The sequence below is a fragment of the Amblyraja radiata genome, chromosome 7 (assembly GCF_010909765.2).
Source record: "Amblyraja radiata isolate CabotCenter1 chromosome 7, sAmbRad1.1.pri, whole genome shotgun sequence".
NCBI lineage: Eukaryota > Metazoa > Chordata > Chondrichthyes > Rajiformes > Rajidae > Amblyraja > Amblyraja radiata.
The window spans coordinates 1229154-1245478 of record NC_045962.1 but is presented as its reverse complement, the minus strand read 5'-3'; the positions used below and the strand labels follow the sequence as shown (position 1 = coordinate 1245478).

Here is a 16325-nt window from a genome sequence, read left to right as displayed (position 1 = left end):
ACGAGGTCCAGCTTCGATCTTCTGGGAGAGCGCTTGGGACTGTGTGATCTTCTGGTGTGTCTCAGTTTGAGCGAGGCCTATAGGACGTGATCAGGCAGATACGAGGATCAAACCTGTGGTGGGATAGGTACAGTGAGGTTGAGAGGTTGATCATGGAGCAAATCAACTCCTACCTCGACAAAAACCTGGACCCACTGCAGTTCGCATACCGCCACAACAGATCAACGGTGGATGCGATCTCGCTGGCCCTCCACTCCGCACTGGACCACTTGGACAACAAAAAATCATATGTCAGGCTGTTATTCATTGATTACAGCTCGGCATTTAACACAATCATCCCCTCCAAACTGGTTACCAAACTCGCAGAACTGGGTCTCTGTTCATTCCTCTGCAACTGGATCCTCGACTTCCTCATCCACAGACCACAGTCTGTTCGTATTGGTGGAAATGTGTCAGCCTCGATAACAATCAGCACGGGAGCACCTCAAGGCTGCGTGCTCAGCTCCCTGCTGTACTCACTCTATACCCATGACTGCGTAGCGAACCACAGTGCGAACTCCATCATCAAGTTCGCTGACGACACCACTATTGTGGGGCGTATCACTGAAGGGGATGAGTCAGAATACAGAAGAGAGATCGAACAACTGTCCATATGGTGCCAGCGCAATAACCTGGCCCTCAACACCAGTAAAACCAAGGAACTGATTGTGGACTTTGGAAGGAGTAGGAGGGGGACCCACGGCCCCATTTATTTATGGTTGAAAGGGTCAAGAACTTCAAATTCCTGGGCGTGCACATCTCTGAAGATCTTTCCTGGTCCGAGAACACTAACGCAATTATCAAAAAAGCTCATCAGCGCCTCTACTTCCTAAGAAGATTACGGAGAGTCGGATTGTCAAGGAAGACTCTCTCTAACTTCTACAGGTGCACAGTCGAGAGCATACTGACCGGTTGCATCGTGGCTTGGTTTGTTAATTTGAGCGCCCTGGAGAGGAAAACACTACAAAAAGCAGTAAACACTGCCCAGTCCATCATCGGCTCTGACCTTCCTTCCATCGAGGGGATTTATCGCAGTCGCTGCCTCAAAAAGGCTGGCAGTATCATCAAAGACCCACACCATCCTGGCCACACACTCATCTCCCTGCTACCTTCAGGTAGAAGGTACAGGAGCCTGAAGACTGCAACAACCAGGTTCAGGAATAGCTACTTCCCCACAGCCATCAGGCTATTAAACCTGGCTCGGACAAAACTCTGATTATTAATAACCACTTTCTGTTATTTGCACTTTACCAGTTTATTTATTCATGTGTGTATATATTTATATCATGGTATATGGACACATTTATCTGTTTTGTAGTAAATGCCTACTATTTTGAGCGCAGGTATATGGGACTAGGGGATAATACGTGTTCGGCACGGACTAGAAGGGTCGAGATGGCCTGTTCCCGTGCTGTAAATTGTTATATGGTTATATGGTTATATGGTTATATTTTCTGTGTGCTTAAGCAAAGCAAGAATTTAATTGTCCTATACAGGGACACATGACAATAAACTCACTTGAACTTGAACTTGAACTTGAACAGTGGTTGAACTGTAATTGTGCTTTTGTTAAAATAAAGATTTGTTGTTCAAGTGCTTGATTCAGTGTTTTTACTGAACTAGACGGGGGAAGCATAGATACGAGCAATTATCACCATCATTTAAGAAACAGTTGGACAGGTACATGGATGGGCCAGGTTTGGAGGGATATGGGCCAAGCACAGGCAGGTGGGACTAGTGTAGCTGGGACATTGTCTGAAGAAGGGTTTCGGCCCGAAACGTCACCTATTTCCTTCGCTCCATAGATGCTGCTGCACCCGCTGAGTTTCTCCAGCATTTTTGTGTACTTTGTAGCTGGGACATTGTTGGCCGGTGTGGGCAAGTTGTGCCGAATGGCCTGTTTCCACACTGTATCACTCTATGACTCGATGACTGTCCCTCAAACACATGACATCACAAGGTATATCATGACTGATTCAGAACTTGTGGTTTCACAGTAGGAGAGTAACCAGGACATCAAAGAAATCTCTCCCGACCATTAGCCACAGAGTGATGAGGAATATCCGGCGCCCGTTCAAGACTACATTATAAATTAACATTTTATTCAAAAGTTTGGTAAATTTGTGCTTTTTGCAAATGTGTGGAATTATGAGATGCTATTGCCCCCATGAGATGGTCCTACTAGCTTGAGAAGGAATTTCCCCTAAATTATAAAACAAAATACTGTAGTTGCAGGGAGTCTTTTAAAAATAAGCACCAAAAAATGCTTGAAATATTTGACAGTGAGGTGCAGTCTGTATTTACAGAGAGGCACAACAATTATACAACTGTATAACTGGATGCGTGCAAATTTGATAGACACAAAATGCTGGAGTAACTCAGCAGGCCAGGCAGCATCTCTGGATAGAAGGAATAGGTGACATTTTGGGTCTCGACCCAAAACGTCACCCATTCCTTCTCTCCAAAGATGCTGCCTATCCTGCTGAGTTACTTCAGCATTTTGTGTCTATCTTCAGTGTAAAACAGCTCCTGCAGTTTCTTCCTACACATGTGTGCAAAGTCATTTCCTTGCCAGGCGAGAAGGCTTGATGGATCATTTATTCATCTTATGTTTGCAAATCTGTGCGCATCCATCAGTCTGCATTATGGTCAGCGATGAAGGACAAAAAAAAGATTTCCAGAGTGATTTGCTTGGTCGTAGAGTGCAGATTTCTTCCTCTTCAATGTAATTTCGAATTCAGTTCCATTGCAGTACCTAGCCAGTTAGTTTAAAGAAAGTACACAGACAGCAGAACAGGGCATCACATAATAACAGAACACAGTTCAGTCATGATATTATTATAAAGAAAGCAAAATATGGTTTGTATTAGGCCTATCGCATTATGGGGACAGGTTAAAATTTGTAAAAAGTACCAAAGTATTATTTTAAGATTTTCAAATCTTAAATGTTCTGCTGAGTGAATGAGACTCGATATGTGTAAACCTAAGCACATGGTATAAATTCCTAGTGTGGAGGAAGGAACTACAGATGTTGTTTTACACCGAAGGTAGACACAAAATGCTGGAGTAACTCAGCGGGACAGGCAGCATCTCTGGAGAGAAGGAATGGGTGACGTTTCGGGACAAGACCTTTCTTCAGACTGTTACTGAATGAACAAGACTCAGCACTTTCATGTGCTCAGGACAGTGTGTAAAACAGTGATTGTGAGCAGATTCTGTTGCGGTGGAAGGGAGCACATATCACTCTCCAAATTACCACCTTTAATCATGTGCTTGGGGAAAGCAGAAGCTGCCGTACCTCTTGCTCAGCAAATATAACAGAGCTGAGGGTGTTAATATCAGTACAACTGCAAACTCCGTACCGGTATGTATAAACTTGCCCTGCAGTTTATACAGTACATTACAGCAGTACAAACTGTTAGGTCATAACGGGTGTTGAAGCACATCTCAGTACCAGTCACAGATCTGCCCAGCTAATCTGCTCGCTTTATCTTCACTGGTCTTCAGTAAAGATTTATCCTCAAATACACTTGTCTGATCAACAAAGTGTCTTGTCAATTAATTCACACCTGTCTTTTAGTAGTTCAAATGAAAGAACAACTCTGATTTTACTTTATTTTTAAATCACTTTCAAAACTTGTATTTCAAAGGAAAGATGCTTATTCCCTGGGGATAGGGATGCAGATGTGCATGCCAATGCTTTCAACCTAGAATGATATCATTCACTGACCTTTGAGAAAACCAAAACCCCAACCAAGAGAGAAGACTGTTTTAATTGCAGGGCTGCCAACTCTCACCCATTGAGCGTGATATTCACGCATTTCACCCAATTCTCACTCTCTCACGCTGATCACTGAATTTCTCATGCTCTGTCGTGAGAAATTCTGTGATCAATGAGAATTTCAAAACTAATACCAACTGCTTGTGTGCGCGTCTGTTGACAAGACAGCAGCATTCTTATTCTCTCTTATTCTCACTTGACTGACAACCATCACACACCTCCAAAGCATGTCCCTATGCAAATTTACATTGAAAGACATGGCAATGACTGAGTGTCACCCAGCGCAGCAAGTGAGGCCATGTCCTGCTCCCGGTGGCAGTTGGAATTTAAAGCTTTGCGGGAAGCGGCTGACATGAGCGAGTCCAGCGAGCGGCAGGAGAGAGGTGCTCAGACGGAGTGCACTGCCAGACGTGAGCGAGGAACTGAGGCCAGTTGCCATAATGTCTGGATCTCAATGCTCAGCACTTCATGTTTCGGAGTTGGCTAATGTTATTGAGTTGCCTGAGTTGACAAAACCTTAATTTATTAATCCAGAATATCCAGGGTGATGGGATAAGTGTAATATTAAAATGACATGCAAGGTGTCAGGCTGTCTGTCACAACATACAGCTCCGATAATCCATTATTTCCTTCAGTTAAATATTGGGAAGGTAGCACTATTGTCATTTGCCACTCAACTATTATGTTTGTTTACCTCACTGACTATTTCTAACCCCCACCCCCCCCACCCCCCCCCCCCAATTCCTTTGACAGATTGAATAGAAATGTCCCGAATCTCGTAGTGAATTGAACACATAGACGAACATCCTCAAGGAGTGTAATCAGATTGAAACTGATTCAGATGCAATGTTTAAGAGCTTGTTCAAAGAAGGGGCATATTTTAAAGGAGTGAGAGATACTTGAAGTCCAAATGTGTGAGGAGGCTATTATTTATCTTCAGTTTTAGCTTGAACCAGGACATCTGAAGATTCAAAGTTTGATATAGTAATTGTGCTGATACTGACTCCAACCAACCACGTAATGAATATTATCCATTCCGGAGGTTTTCTTTTTCTGATGGCATTTAAACTTCACTTTTATTTCAATCACTTCAATGTAAAAGTAATTGGGAATAGGGAGCATTGGAACAAAAATATGTCCTCGATACCTATTAACTGGAATATAATAATGTATGCATGTTGGTAGGTGCAAAAACAAAGATGCATTTCGTTGTCTCTGTACTGTACACTGACAATGACAATTAAAATTGAATCTAAAATTGAATCTGAATCTGAAAGATCTTTTTTTTTATCATTGTTGTGTTGCGAATCCACAGAAAATATTATGTACTCTCAAGATCACATTAAATGGAATATTATTGCTTAAATATATATTGTTATTGGACTTTGCATTTCGGAAAAATCCCAGCTGAGAGAATTGCAGCAAAATACTGTAAATATTCGGGGTGAAAATGATTTTAGGACAGTTTGATTGGAAAATGAAGGAAATGGTAACAGAATACATACAGCTGAGTGAGTATAATTTTATGGATGAGAAATTGTGTTCAACTAATTGATGACTTATTTGACAAAGTAACTAGTGTGTTAGATAACAAGGAAACCAATGGATGTAGCAAATTTTGTTATACAAAATTTGGTCCATGAAGTGCCCCATAAAAGATTACCGCATTGGACTTGAACGTAATAGGTTAAGTCCCCCTGGACTTTATGTGTGAGCCAGATACGTGATCAGAGCGGCTAGGAACAAGGTCAAGTGTGCATCCAGAGTCAAGGTCTGGAATAGTGCTGGGTGTGCAGTCAAAGATGGGACAATGGGAGTGTTCAGCACTGGGAACCTAAGCAGGTAAACAGCTATGATCAGGATAGAATAGGGGGCCAGGTGTAGGGCTGTATTCGGGGTCAGGAATGAGAGAAGGTATGTAACTGGAGTCAGGGTCAGGAGTAGTACCAGGTGTGCAGTGAGACCCAGGTTGGTCAACATGGGCCAAGTGCTTGATTATAATCAGATTTCCATACATGAATAGACTAAGATCATTCATGTGCTGCACCTGTTGATCAGAGCCTGGGCTCTACTGTGGAATGTAATTAGGAATGTAATTTAGCCTAACATTATTCATAGCTAATCCAATTTAAAGCATAAATGTTGCATTCAAGTGTAAGTTAAAAGACTTGTTAGAGTTTGCACCAGATTGCACAATTTCAAGCTGAAAAATGCGAAAGCTCCATGCCATGGTAGGGGGGGGCACCCCCCCACACCGTCCACCTCCCCCCCCCCCCCCCTCGATCGCTATGCTCCCTTTGGGTTGGTCTCTCACAATTTCTCACTCCCAACTCTCACCTAATGTTGGCAGCCCTGTAATTGCCACATGCATCACGTGACCAGAAGGTAGGCACAAAATGCTGGAGTAACTCAGCCGGACACACAGCATCTCTGGAGAGAAGGAATGGCTGATGTTTCGGGTCAAGACCCTTCTTCAGACTAATGTCAGGCCTCACTCGACCACACCTGCAACGGACCCGGGCCTGACATAACCAGAATCTGTTTCAGAGGAACTAAACCTGCTTTTACAGGTGCTAAAGTTATACTTATCCATCTGAACTGCTTCTCTTGTCGATGATAACTACTACCATCCATTAAAAGTCATGAGCGTTTCATTGTCATATGTCCCAGATGGAACAATGACATTCTTACTTACAGCAGCACAACTGAATATGTAAACATAGTTCACTGTAAACTATGTAATCAGTGTGTGTATATAATATATATACACATACACACATACACACACACACAGATATACTTATAAAAACACACATATATCTTATCTATATTACTAAAACTCTGATCTTGACCGCTTTTGGCCCACTGTGCTGCGATTTCCGACGGAATGCCACCACCTATGGCCGTCATTTTTGGCCACCCCGCTCAGAGCCCCACTCTGCCTTAGGGGTACGGAAGATCTTTCCCATCGATGACAAATCAGAGAGATATTAATGTTTTTTATCAATTCACCATTCTCTCTGCTGCCCCTGCTGGAGGGAGGTGGAGGGACTATAAAACCAGGAAGTGGTGTGCCTCACTCAGTCTCTGCAAGATGGATGAAGCCAAGGGTAACGTATCTTTGAGCTCTGAATAACACTGAACAAATGTCTACACAACTGTGAGTCCCCTTAATGTGGTTTGAAAATGAAAATATGGTTTGTTTGAAGTAAAAAGGCACTGCCTGCAAATGGTGGCTGGGTGCTTTGGCTTGAATTTGAAAGGCACTTCTTACTGCAAATTGTGGCTTGGGGGCTTTGGTTTAAAGTCGAAAGGCACTACTTACTGCAAATGGTGGCTTGGGTGTTTTGCTTGAAGTTGAAAAGGCACTACTTACTGCACTTGGTGGCTTGGGTGCTTTGGCTTGAAGTAGAAAGGCACTACTTACTGCAAATGGTGGCTTGGGCGCTTTGGCTTGAAGTTGAAAGGCACTACTGACCGCAAATGGTGGATTGGGTGCTTTGGTTTAAGTTGAAAGGCACTACTTACTGCAAATGGTGGCTTGGGTGCTTTGGCTTTGGCTGGAGTGAGGGGGAGGGACTATAAAACCAGGAAGTGGTGTGCCTCACTCAGTCTCTGCAAGATGGATGAAGCCAAGGGTAACGTCTCTCCGAGCTCTGAATAACACTGAACAAATGTCTACACAACTGTGAGTCCCCTTAATGTGGGTTGAAAATGAAAATATGGTTTGTTTGAAGTAACAAGACACTGCCTGCAAATGGTTGTTTGGGTGCTTTGGCTTGAAGTTAAAAGGCACTACTTACTGCAAATGGTGGCTTGGGTGCTTTGGCTTGAAGTTGTAATGCACTACTTACTGCAAATGGTGGCTTGGGTGCTTTGGCTTGAAGTTGAAAGATACTACTTACTGCAAATGGTGGCTTGGGTGCTTTGGCTTGAAGTTGAAAGGCACTACTTACTGCAAATGATGGCTTGGGTGCTTTGGCTTGAAGTTGAAAGGCACTACGTACTTCAAATGGTGGCTTGGGTTATTTGGCTTGAAGTTGAAAGGCACTTCTTACTGCAAATGGTGGCTTGGGTGCTTTGGCTTGAAGTTGAAAGGCACTACTTACTGCAAATGGTGGCTTGTGAGCTTTGGTTTGAAGTTGAAAGGCACTACTTACTGCAAATGGTGGCTTGGGAGCTTTGGCTTGAAGTTGAAAGGCACTACTTTCTGCAGGTGGTGGCTTGGGTTCTTTGGCTTGAAGTTGAAAGGCACTACTTACTGCAAATGGTGGCTTGGGTGCTTTGGCTTTGGCTGGAGGGAGGGGGAGGAATTATAAAACCAGGAAGTGGTGTGCCTCACTCAGTCTCTGCAAGATGGATGAAGCCAAGGTTAACGTCTCTCCAAGCTCTGAATAACACTGAACAAATGTCTACACAACTGTGAGTCCACTTAATGTGGGTTGAAAATGAAAAAATGGTTTGTTTGAAGTAAAAAGGCACTGCCTGCAAATGGTAGTTTGGGTGCTTTGGCTTGAAATTGAAAGGCACTACTTACTGCAAATTGTGGCTTGGGTGCTTTGGCTTGAAGTTGAAAGGCACTATTTACTGCAAATGGTGGCTTGGGTGCTTTGGCTTGAAGTTGAAAGGCACTACTTATTGCAATGGTGGCTTGGGTGCTTTGGCTTAAATTTGAAAGGCACTACTTACTGCAAATGGTGGCTTGGGTGAATTGGCTTGAAGTTGAAAGGCACTTTTTACTGCAAATGCTGGCTTGGGTGTATTGGCTTGAAGTTGAAAGGCACTACTTATTGCAATGGTGGCTTGGGTGAATTGACTTGAAGTTGAATGGCACTTCTTACTGCAAATGCTGGCGTGGGTGCATTGACTTGAAGTTGAAAGGCACTACTTACTGCAAATGGTGGCATGAAGTTGAAAGACACTACTTACTGCAAATGGTGGCATGAAGTTGAAAGACACTACTTACTGCAAATGGTGGCATGAAGTTGAAAGGCACTACTTACTGCAAATGGTGGCTTGGGTGCTTTGGCTTGAAGTTGAAAGGCACTACTTACTGCAAATGGTGGCTTGTGAGCTTTGGTTTGAAGTTAAAAGGCACTACAGCAAATGCACTTACTGCCTGTTTGCACTGTATATTGATTTTAGATAAAACTCTACCACTTACGGCTGTGATTTTTGGCCATCTTACTCAGTCCCCCCCTCCGCTGCGTAGGTGCAGAGATTTCATCCCATCAATGAAAAATAAAAGTGTTATTAGTGTTTAAAAAATGTCTCTCTCCTGTCAATCACGCCATGAAAGCCACACCTTTTCCGGTGGGACGGGGAGGGGGAGGGGTTATAAAACCCGGAAGTGTGGGTGTGGCTCAGTCTCTGCATGATGGGGGAGGGTGAGGTCACGACTCTGTCTAAGCTGTGAATCAACTGAACACACTAAATGTCTACTGAACTGTGAGTTTGGTGTCTTGTGTGGTTTTATGGTGGTTTCACCCTGCATGAAATGGTATGAAGCTGCATTTGGATTTGGTGGCCTTGCACCCTGCTTGAAGTGGAATGAAACTGCACTTGAATTTGGCAGCCTTGCATCCTGCTTGAAGTGGTATGAAACTGCACTGAATTTGATGGCCTTGCACCCTGCCGAAAGTGGTATGAAACTGCACTTGAATTTGGTGGCCTTGGATCCAGCATGAAGTGGTATGAAACTGCACTTGAATTCGGTGGCCTTGCACCCTGCTTGAAGTGGTTGCAAACTGCACTTGAATTCGGTGGCCTTGCATCCTGCTTGAAGTGGTAGGAAACTGCACTTGAATTCGGTGGCCTTGCACCCTGCTCATAGTGGTAAGAAACTGCATTTGAATTTGGTGGCCTTGCACCCTGCTTGAAATGGAATTTCAAGGAATAGTCATGAGTCAACTGCCAGCCCACCAGCCGTGAGTGAGCTGCCAGCAGATCAGGCTTGAGGGACAGAGCTGCCACCCCAAGAACCCATACCAGCACTCCAGAAAGCCCCCCCACTGGCCACCAATATTGGAATTGGTGGAGAGGTGGAATATTGCGTTGGGGGTCCAGCCCTCCCATGTGAACATGGGACCCAACGGGTCCCACTTAGTCTAGTATATACATATACATATATATATGTACACACATATATATGTATATACACACACATATACACATATACACACACATATATATACACACACGTATACATATACACACTTATATATACACGCATATACACATTCACATAGACGCACATATATATACACACATATATACACAGGTATATACACACACATACAAACACAAATATACACATATATATGCATACATATACACACATATATATAAACACACACATAGAAACGTATATACACATACATACATACATACATACTGTATATATACACACACATATACACACATATATATCAACACACACATACACACATATATATATATATACACATATACACACATATATATAAACACACAAATATACACACATATATACACACATGTATACACACGCATACGCATGAAAACATACAAACAATAATAAAACTTTGAGGTTATCATTATTCTGCATTAATCATTCACTCAGTGTCAAGCTGCCTCAATAACCAAATCTGGACAAAGACAGTGAAGTATTTTCATATTATTATTCCTTCAACATATCAGTGTTCCTTTATCAAAAAAAAATCTTTACCTGGATCTTTTGTACTGCCGGGTGACAAATTGTTCTTGCTATCAGTAATGTCCTTATGTGAGGCCAGGAACAGCACAACCTCTCCCTTTTCATTCTTAATTGGAACAATATCTAACAGACACCAAAAGGATGCACCTGAAAAATCAAGAAATTGACGTTAGTATAATTAGGCATGCAAGCATATATTTCTTTAATAGCTACAATATCTTCATAAGACCATGTGGAGTCCCTAATTCCCCTTTATAATGATTCAAGGCACAGGCTTGTTCTCGAGGCACAGGCTCGACATAGTGAAATGGGAAACTCATTTATAATTTAGTGTGTACATAAAGATCAATGTTCAAGATATGTTCCTGTATGTTCAACATTCATTAAGCTAATTTACTCATTTGCACTCTTCTCAGCAAAGGTATGTTTGACCAAATGCAGGAAATTCCAAATGTAAAGAGGAATGATAGTTCTAGCAATTGCTGGTGAAATGAATACATTCTTTATGCTGGTCAGACTTGGCTGAGGTAGTGGGCATTTAAACTGTTTACCATTTCTCCACAATTGAGATATGAGTAGTCCAGTCTTATGGACTATTTTAGGGCACCAGTGACTAGTTTGACAGCTAAAAATAAAATTAAAGAAAACATGCAAAACAATCTCATTGTATTCATATGTGGACACGACGAACTGCCAATGTTTGTTACACCAAAGGAAACAAAGTGCTGCAGCATCTGTGGAGAACATGGATAAGTGACGTTTCACAGAGTGCTGGAGTAACTCAGCGGGTCAGGCAGCATCTGTGGAGAACATGGATAGGTGATGTTTCACAGAGTGCTGGAGTAACTCAGCAGGTCAGGAGCATGTGGTGTCTGGAGCGCGTGACGTCATTTGAATACCCAGTTTATGATATTTACCCAGTTTATGATATTTATGGTGATTTTCTAAAATGTTCCAGTTTCTTGAGTGATGCTAGCAATTGGAAAACTGCAGATGTAATGCCCCTATTCAAAATGAGAGGTGAATGAAAAGTAGCAAGCTGCAGACCAAATTAATCTGTGGGAAGGAACTGCAGATGCTGGTATAAATTGAAGATAGACATAAAATGCAGGCGTAACTCAGCGGGACAGGCAACATCTCTGGAGAGAAGGAATAGATGATGTTTCAGTATGAAGAAGGGCCTCGACCCGAAATGTCACCCATTCGACCCGAAACGTCACCCTGTCCCACTTGGCCGTCATTTACGCGACAGGCCGGTGGCGCGCGAAGATTTCGTGCAGCACGAAATCCTGGCGCGCTGCGCGATACCGCGCGCTACTCCACACTACTCCAGGCCACTCCATGCTCCCGTCCCACGCTACCCACACGCTTCCCACACGTTACCAGGTCGCGTAAATGGCGTGCAAATGACGGCCAAGTGGGACAGGCCCTTAATGGTGTTCTGTAGTGGTTGGTGTTGTTTCCGCTACTTTTCACGTTATATGTTAATGATCTGGATGGGGGAATTCATGGCTTTGTGGCCAAGTTTGTGGATGATACAAAGATCCACAAAGATACAAAGGTGGTGGGGCAGGTAGTGTTGACTCTCGTCTGCGGAAGGACTTGGACAGTTTAAGAGAGTGGGCAAAGAAATGGTAAATGAAATACAGCGTAGCAAAGTGTACCGTCATGTGCTTTGGTAGAGTGAATAAAGGCATAGACTACTTTCTAATTGGGGAGAGGATTCAGAAATCAGAGGTGCAAAGTGACTTAGGAGTGCTAGTGCAGATTTCCACAAGGTTAACTTGCAAGTTGAGTCAGTGGTAGCGAAGGCAAATGTGATGCTAGCATTCATCTTGAGGGGACTAGAACATAAAAGCAAGGGTGTAATGCTGAGGATTTATACGGTGCAGTGAGGCCACATCTGGAATATTATGAGCAGTTTTGGGGAAGGATGTGCTGGAGTTGGAGAGGGTCCAGAGAAGTTTTATGAAAATGATCCTGGGGATGATGGGATTAACGTAAGTAAAGCATTTGAAGGCTCTGGGCCTGTTTAGATCTTATTGAAATCTAGCGTATAATGAAAGGCCCAGATAGAATGGGCATGGAAAGTATGTTTTCAGTTGTAGGAAAGTTTAGAACCAGAGGGCACATTTCCGGATTACAAGGACATACCTTTAGAATGGAGATGAGGAGGATTTTCTTTAGTCAGACGGTGATGAATCTGTGGAATTCATTGCCTACACATGGCTGTGGAGGCCAAGACATTGGATATTTTTGAATCGGAGATTGATAGGTTCTTAATTAGTAACGGCATCAAAGGTTATGGGAGAAGGCAGGAGAAAGGTGCTCAGAGGGAAAAATAGATCAGCCACGGTTGAATGACGGAGTAGACTCGATGGCGGAATGGGGAGATGTCCCCGTAGATGAAGATCACTTCAATAGTGAATGACGTTATTTAATATTACGACCGGATTTAGAACAACAGGGATATTGGGCAAAAGAATGGCAGATGAAATTTAATTTGAACTATTATAAGATGTTGCATCTTGCTAATGGGCCTGTCCCACTTAGGAGACTCTGCGCTCGCCACATGATCGCCGCACGGTCGCCACATGTTCGCTGGTGGTCTCTGGTGAGTCTCCTTCATGGTCGTGAGGAGTTCCCGCATTCTGGGAACTAGTCGCGGCCACAGTATGGCCACCACAAATTATTTAACATGTTGAAATTTTTTCCACGACCAAAAATTGGTCGCCATGGAGAAAACCGATACTTTTGTAGTCATAGGTGCGGTGGTAGTGGGGTCGCCATGTAGTTGTGGGTAATCGAGGTAGTCGTAGGTAGTTTTAGTTAAATCGCCTTTGCTGACCGGGCATCTTCATTGGCTCATTGGGGGAAAAAACCGTAAGCACGAGTTTTCAGAACCAAGGAAAACTGACCTGTAATGTTAAATGCCCGCCAAACTTCACAGCTGTGTACCTCTGGCTTATTAAAAGTTGTCTGGCTTCTTAAAAGTGTCTCCACTCCTTCTCCCCCCTTCTCCTCCTCCCTCTCTTTTAAAGGACTTACCGTACACTGTGCTAGGCGTCTTTAACCTTCCTGTTCATCGCGGTGTGTGTCTGTATCACCTTGGCTTTGCACCATGTGAATTTCAGACAGCGCTCCCCCTGCTTTCCCTGGCCCCCGCCTTTGTGATGTGTTTGTGTGTGTGTGTTTGTGTGTGTGTGTGTGATGTGTTTGTGTGTGTGTGTTTGTGTGTGTGTGTGTGATGTGTTTGTGTGTGCGTGTTTGTGTGTGCTCCACTCTGACAGTTGTGTTCCAGTTCCTGGTTTTTCAGGCGAGTGCCGCGAACTTGACACTCGCCGGCAGTCCGCTGAAAAATCGTCCAAGTGGAACAGGCCCTTAAATTAAACAAGTGTAGGGCATACACAACAAATGGAGCGGCCTTTGCAGTGTTGAGAAACAAAGTGACTCCGGAGACCTATGTAGTTCTCTGACAGTGGTGACACAGGTAGACGAGGTGGTCAAGAAGGTATTCTGCACGCTTGCATTCATCACTCAGGGCATTGAGTACAAGAGTTGATTCCTCCCGTTACAGCTATTTTCTGGGAACACACGGAGTATTGTATGCAGTTCTCATCACTAAGCTGTCATAAAGATTCCATTAAGATAAAAAGCTTGCAAAAAATTCACCAGAATGTTGTCAAGACTGCAGAGTTTGAGTTGGAAGATGAGGCTGGATAGGCTGGGACACTCTCTCCCTGGAGCTCAGGAGGCTGAGTGGTGACCTTATAGTGGTGTATAAAATCATGAAAGAAAATGGATGAGCTGAATGGTCACAGTCTTTTCCGCAGGTTGATGCAGTCTAAAACTAGAGAGCATAGAATTAAAGTGGTGGCGGGGGGGGGGGGGGGGGGGGGGGGGGACTTAAGGGCCTGTCCCTAAAGGCAATTCTTTAGGTGACTGCCAGGGACCAGTTTGAATGGAATTCACCTACGATAGCCGATGACAGCAAAAATTGACACCACTGTCGCTGAACATTTTTCAATATGTTGAAAATTCTGCCCCAAGGGGCGACTTTTCTCCATACAGACGGTGGTGGCTATGTGGATTAAGCGGAAGTGATAGTGGCAGGTGCAATAACAATATTTAAGACACTTACAGTGGACAGATACATGGATAGGAAAGGTTTTGAAGGATACCAGGCAAATGTAGACAAATAGGACTAGGTCAGTTAGGCCACTTGGTCAGCATGGATGAGCTGGGCTGCAATGCTGTATAACTCTATGGTTCCACACCAACTAGTAGACGTCGAAAATATGGCCTCATGCTCAACAAAGTAAAGGCCACAGTGTTCAGTTAACACAGGTTATCAAAACTGAAAAGTAGCATGGAAGATAGACACAAAATGCTGGAGTAACAGCGGGTCAGACGGCATCCGTGGAGAAAAGGAATGCATGAGGTTTTGGGTCAAGACCCTTCATCACACTGGATCTTACCTTCCTTCAGTTCCTTCATTCTTACACTGAAAGTAGCACGGCAGGTTCTGTTTTAATATTACTCATATTGGCTTTGTGACGTTTTGATTGAACTATTGAAATTAGTCTACTCTCTTAAACCCCTGTCCCACGGTACAAGTTCATTCCAAGAGTTCTCCCGAGTTTGCCCTGATTCGAACTCGGAGATTTACGGTAATGGCCACTTGTCGGTACTCGGGGCTCTCGTGGGCATTTTTCATCATGTTGAAAAATCTTCACGAGTCTTCTCGTACTTACCTGCTGTTAGCGAGTATTTCCGAGTACCTGCCGTTAGTGCTAAGGGACGTCCCCGAGCTTCGACGTACCCGCTACGTTCATTTTCTGTGCTTACCACGAGTTTGATTTTTTTAAACTCGGGAGAGCTCTTGGAATGAACTCGTACCGTGGGACAGGGCTATTAGTATTTTCGCGCAACTCTGCAAATTTGTCCCTTTTTACCAAATGAATTGTGAAGTTACAGTTGTTGGGTTTGCTCCCCACACCTTTTTAAGTGTTGCATTCCAGATCAATGAAGCTGTCCTGCAAAAAAAATAATTCTCAACTTCCTTCCACTTTCATTTCAAATATTGTAAATGGTTCTCCTTTGGCTAGCAACCCTCCTGCCAGTTGTTCCTATATTTTAGTTTAGTTTAGAGATACAGTGCGGAAACAGTGAGTCCGCACCGACCAGCGATCCCCGCACATTAACACTATCCTACACTAGGGACAATATTACATTTATACCAAGCCGATTAACCTGTTCGCCTTTGGCGTGTGGGAGGAAACCGAAGATCTCGGAGAAAACCCACGCAGGTCACAGGGAGAACGTACAAACTCCGTACAGACAGCACCCGTAGTCAGGGTGGAACCCGGGTCTCCGGCGCTGTAAGCACTGTAAGGCAGCAACTCTACCACTGCGCCACCACACCACCCACACGATGAACAGTAGCAATTACACTTGTTTATACCAAGTGAGTTTTGCCTTAAAATAACACCACCAAATGTACAGGCCATGCAGTAGATTGACCCATGAAAGGTATCGTAGAAAGGTGCAGACAAAGGAACGGTACATTGCTACAGTGGTAGATTTAAATTACAGTCATCTCTCAATTCTAAGTAAAGTGTTTTCACCATAGAATTAAGAATCCAACTTTACAAGTATTTACTAATATTGTCCAGTAATGATTTTTATTCAGCTCGTGGCAACCACGTTACCAGCAGGGAAAAGCATCAATCTAATTTGCTCTTTTATCCTGCATTCTCTGATTTTTAAAATATTGCTGCTATGTTTGCAAAGACAAACGGAGTGCGTCTC

The 16325-nt window shown here is 43.5% G+C and overlaps 1 protein-coding gene across 1 annotated transcript in view; it reads right to left on the bottom strand.

The window, feature by feature from the left end:
- Nucleotides 1–16325, bottom strand: part of LOC116975666 (potassium voltage-gated channel subfamily H member 8-like) — an 851239-nt gene that overhangs the window by 471934 nt on the left and 362980 nt on the right. Inside the window, exon 3 of the mRNA XM_033024992.1 lies at nucleotides 10527–10661. Within this exon, the coding sequence (XP_032880883.1) occupies nucleotides 10527–10661 (135 nt within the window). The remainder of the gene's footprint in view (nucleotides 1–10526; nucleotides 10662–16325) is intronic.